Source organism: Saccostrea cucullata, unplaced genomic scaffold (assembly GCF_032062105.1).
Source record: "Saccostrea cucullata isolate Sc308-1 unplaced genomic scaffold, CSIRO_AGI_Scuc_v1 ctg5086, whole genome shotgun sequence".
NCBI classification, from domain to species: Eukaryota; Metazoa; Mollusca; class Bivalvia; order Ostreida; family Ostreidae; genus Saccostrea; species Saccostrea cuccullata.
This window is the reverse complement of record NW_026918621.1, coordinates 131,577-136,499: the sequence shown is the minus strand read 5'-3', so window position 1 is coordinate 136,499 and position 4,923 is coordinate 131,577. Positions and strand designations below refer to the sequence as shown.

Below are 4,923 nucleotides of genomic sequence, written 5' to 3'. Positions count from 1 at the left end.
GATTTAAAAATGCTTTAGTTACCTACCTACTGTATTTGTTTCTAGCACCCCCCCCCCCGCACCCCACCTTTCTGTCCATCTACATGTACCATCTCTAGTCGTCTGAAATATCACGTTTCCAATATAACTTGCAAAGTTTGAGACAGTGCAATAGTAAAGAATAAAATATTTTCTATGGTTAATTAATTTACGTAGGACGAGAATTTAAAACTGACACTGAACTTATTATTTTCACGGGTAAAATATACAGAAAAATTTAATAATATACATGTATCAGTTAGAAGATCCTTGAAACTCTGACGAGTGAAGCAAAGAACCAATATTGTGCTTCTTACAGTAAGAAGGTGGGACTTTATATCAATCAATCAGGCGATTTGGAATTTATAGGTCACCAAACAGACTTCGTGTCGAGATCGTCATGCCCTTTGGAAAGTCCAAAGTGACGGACACCCCATCACTATATCATGCTGTATATATACTCCCGCTTTTCAAGCAGGTGTATTAAAAGAAATATGGTAAACATGCAATTACAATAACTGTATAACCGAGGTAAGTTAGTTGTACTGATAATTATCACCTGTGGTCCTCCGTAGGAAGTCTACGCTATTGTTAATAAACTTATATTAATTTCCATGATTTGCAGCTATAGAGGCAATATTTTGAAGCACATTTATTGAGATGAGACAGTAAATATTTATCACATGGGTTAACATACTCCCTGATTTTCCTTTTTCAGAAGTTAACTCGATTACAGTTTGAATCTCGGTACAAATCTCGGTTTTCCGAGATGTATTTTCTCCCGCTACAGAGGGATAATCGCGCTATAGCGAGATGATCTCGCTAAAGGGGATGTGTTCCCAACCTGTGTAAGGGTGACAAGAAAAGACAACGACGTGATGCGATGTGACCTGTGTAAGACCGCTGTGGCTCAGATGCACTGTGATACATGTCTTGTCAACCTGTGTACAGCTTGTGTTGGTAAACACTTCTCTGCTGATCTCTCAATACCTCATAAAATTGTTGCTTTTCATGATAGAAAATCCACTCTCTTCTACCCTGGGTGTAAAATTCATGTCCAAGAACGATGTAAAATGTACTGTAAACAATGTGACATTCCTGTCTGCGTTAGCTGCCTTGCATCAAAGCAACATTTAAGTCATGAATTATCTAAACTTTTGGAAGTTTTCAATAACAAAAAGGAAATGATTAAAAAAGAACAAAATGAATTAAATGATACAATTTATCCAACCTACCAGGACATTGCCTCTGATGTACAAAACAGAATGAGTCAGTTACAAAAGGAATATGGAGATCTCTCAACAGCCATAACAAAACATGGAGAGGACTGGCACAGAGAAATTGACAAACTTGTCCAGAAACTTAAAGCGGAAGTTGATGAGATGAAAAACACACAGTTACAAACTCTACAGAAACATTTGGATGAAATAATGAAGAAAATTTCTGACATCAAAGAAGAAATTGATTTAATGGAAATTGCTACAGACACTAATGACTTGTCAAAACTGTTCAATATAACATCCAGTGTAGATATATACAGAAATCTTCCAAACAAAATTGTTCCATCTTTACCCAAATTCATTCCAGAAAAAATCCAAAAGGAAGACCTTTGTAAACTATTTGGATCATTGTCATCAAGTTCTTTTACTTCAGATGAACATGGCTACAGCATGAAGACAACACAGAAATCACCAGAAGCTGGATCCTCTCCTCCAGTCAAACAGCTGCTTGATGAACCAGAGACTGTTACTACCATAGACACTGGGTATAGAGAACTTTACAATGTGGTCTGTCTGAGTGATGAAGAAATCTGGACAAGTGGAAATGACAACACCATGAAACTCTACAACATTAATCAGGGATCACTACTCAAGTTAATCAGAACCAAGTCAGGGAACAGACCATTTGACATAGCAGTGACAAAAAGTGGAGATCTAGTTTATACTGAATACAGAGATAAATCTGTGAACATTGTGAAGAATAAGAAGATAGAGGAGGTGATCAGACTACAGAACTGGCTACCTCAGGGTGTGTGTAGTACCTCCTCTGGTGACCTCCTGGTTATCATGAACAGTGATGATAACATACAAACAAAAGTTGTCCGTTATTTTGGCTCCACAGAGAAACAAACCATTCAGTTTGATGATCAAGGTAAACCACTTTATTCATCATCAGGAAGTATTTTTATAATTGAATATCAAAACATTATTGAGAACAGGAACCTGGATATCTGTGTGTCTGACACAGGAGCTAATGCAGTAGTGGTGGTCAATCAGGCCGGGAAACTGAGGTTCAGGTACACTGGACATATTCCTGCTGCAAAGAACGAATCATTCCGTCCACTAGGAATCACCACAGACAGTCAGAGTCACATCCTTACAGCTGATTGTGACAATGACTGTGTCCACATTATAGACCAAAATGGACAGTTCCTCCGTTACATAAACTGTGGATTGTGTGTAACTTGGGGACTGTGTATAGATACAAATGACAATCTGTTTGTTGCTCAATGTGGAAAGAAACAAGTGAAAAAAATCAAATATTTGCAGTAAATTACATCACATTGTTACAATAAAACTACGAAATCACGTAATACTTTTGTGGTTTTAAACATGAAGTTCATTGTCAATGCATATCTGAAGGGAATTATAATCACTACACACAGGAAAACAAAAAAGAAAAATACTCCATGCATGAAAACAATGTGTATATTTCACATTAAAACACTTTCTTCATGCTCATTGAAGAGAAAAGTCAACATCTGTCACAAGCATTTTGTAAAGTTGCATTATTATATTAAACATATTCAAAACAAAAATTTGACCTTTTTTACTGACAGACCATAAACCTTGTGGCCCTAGTAATAACCAAAGTAAATTAAAATAGTCATACAATACATAATCTTTTCTTTGAAAATAATCCTTTGCAAATTTTGCTGTAATCCCTAATTCTATTGATTTGAACATATCTAGGCACTGTCCTTGGGTTTCAAGAATAAACTTCATGGAACATACAATTAAATTTTGAAACTTAGGAGGGAGCTAAGGCAATTGATGAATCAGACTCATGCCTCATGACTATATTCAATATTCAACCTAATAGATACTAACAAGTATGACTTGGCTCATTGGTCCCTATAACAGATACTTATGATTATGAGCTTAATAGTACCCTAACAGATACTTACTAGTGTTACTTGGCTTAATAGTACCCTGACAGATACTTACTAGTGTTACTTGGCTTAATAGTACCCTAACAGATACTTACTAGTGTTACTATATAATAGTACCCTATATATATATATAGTGTTACTTGGCTATAATATACCCTATATATATGTGACTATATAATAGTACCCTGACAGATACTTACTAGTGTTACTTGGCTTAATAGTACCCTGACAGATACTTACTGTGACTTGGTATAATAGTACCCTGACAGATACATATGAGTGTGACTAGGTATAATAGTACCCTGACAGATACTTACTAGTGTGACTAGGTATAATAGTACCCTGACAGATACTTACTAGTGTTACTTGGCTTAATAGTACCCTGACAGATACTTACTGTGACTTGGTATGATAGTACCTTGACAGATACATATGAGTGTGACTAGGTATAATAGTACCCTGACAGATACTTACTAGTGTTACTTGGCTTAATAGTACCCTAACAGATACTTACTAGTGTTACTTGGCTTAATATTACCCTAACAGATACTTACTAGTGTTACTTGGCTTAATAGTACCCTGACAGATACTTACTAGTGTGACTAGGTATAATAGTACCCTGACAGATACTTACTAGTGTGACTTGGCTTAATAGTACCCTGACAGATACTTACTAGTGTTACTTGGCTTAATAGTACTCTGACAGATACATACTAGTGTGACTAGGTATAATAGTACCCTGACAGATACTTACTAGTGTGACTAGGTATAATAGTACCCTGACAGATACTTACTAGTGTTACTTGGCTTAATAGTACTCTGACAGATACATACTAGTGTGACTAGGTATAATAGTACCCTGACAGATACTTACTAGTGTTACTTGGCTTAATAGTACCCTGACAGATACTTACTAGTGTTACTTGGCGTAATAGTACCCTAACAGATACTTACTAGTGTGACTAGGTATAATAGTACCCTGACAGATACTTACTAGTGTTACTTGGCTTAATAGTACCCTGACAGATACATACTGTGACTTGGTATAATAGTGCCCTGACAGATATTCACGATTTTGACTTGGTATAATAGTACCCTAACAGATACTTACAAATGTGACTTAGCTTAATAGTACCCTGACAGATTCTTACAAATGTGACTTAGCTTAAGAGTACCCTGACAGATACTTACAAATGTGACTTAGCAATAGTACCCTGACAGATACATATGAGTGTGACTAGGTATAATAGTACCCTGACAGATACTTACTAGTGTGACTAGGTATAATAGTACCCTGACAGATACTTACTAGTGTGACTAGGTATAATAGTACCCTGACAGATACTTACTAGTGTGACTAGGTATAATAGTACCCTGACAGATACATATGAGTGTGACTAGGTATAATAGTACTCTGACAGATACTTACTAGTGTGACTAGGTATAATAGTACCCTGACAGATACATATGAGTGTGACTAGGTATAATAGTACTCTGACAGATACTTACTAGTGTGACTAGGTATAATAGTACCCTGACAGATACATATGAGTGTGACTAGGTATAATAGTACCCTGACAGATACTTACTAGTGTGACTAGGTATAATAGTACCCTGACAGATACTTACTAGTGTGACTAGGTATAATAGTACCCTTACAGATACTTACTAGTGTGACTAGGTATAATAGTACCCTGACAGATACTAACGAGTGTGACTATGTTCAATGGTCT

The 4,923-nt window shown here is 36.2% G+C and overlaps 1 protein-coding gene across 1 annotated transcript; it reads left to right on the top strand.

Annotated features, from left to right (window-relative positions):
- Positions 1-896: 896 nt before the first annotated feature.
- LOC134268774 (uncharacterized) lies at positions 897-2,599 on the top strand. The gene has a single exon (XM_062751023.1). The coding sequence runs from the start codon at positions 897-899 to the stop codon at positions 2,568-2,570; it is 1,674 nt and encodes a 557-aa protein (XP_062607007.1). The 3' UTR covers positions 2,571-2,599.
- Positions 2,600-4,923: the final 2,324 nt, after the last annotated feature.

Coding starts and splice junctions, on each gene's coding strand:
- LOC134268774 (XM_062751023.1), top strand. CDS start 897: ATGCGATGTGACCTGTGTAAGACCGCTGTGGCTCAGATGCACTGTGAT.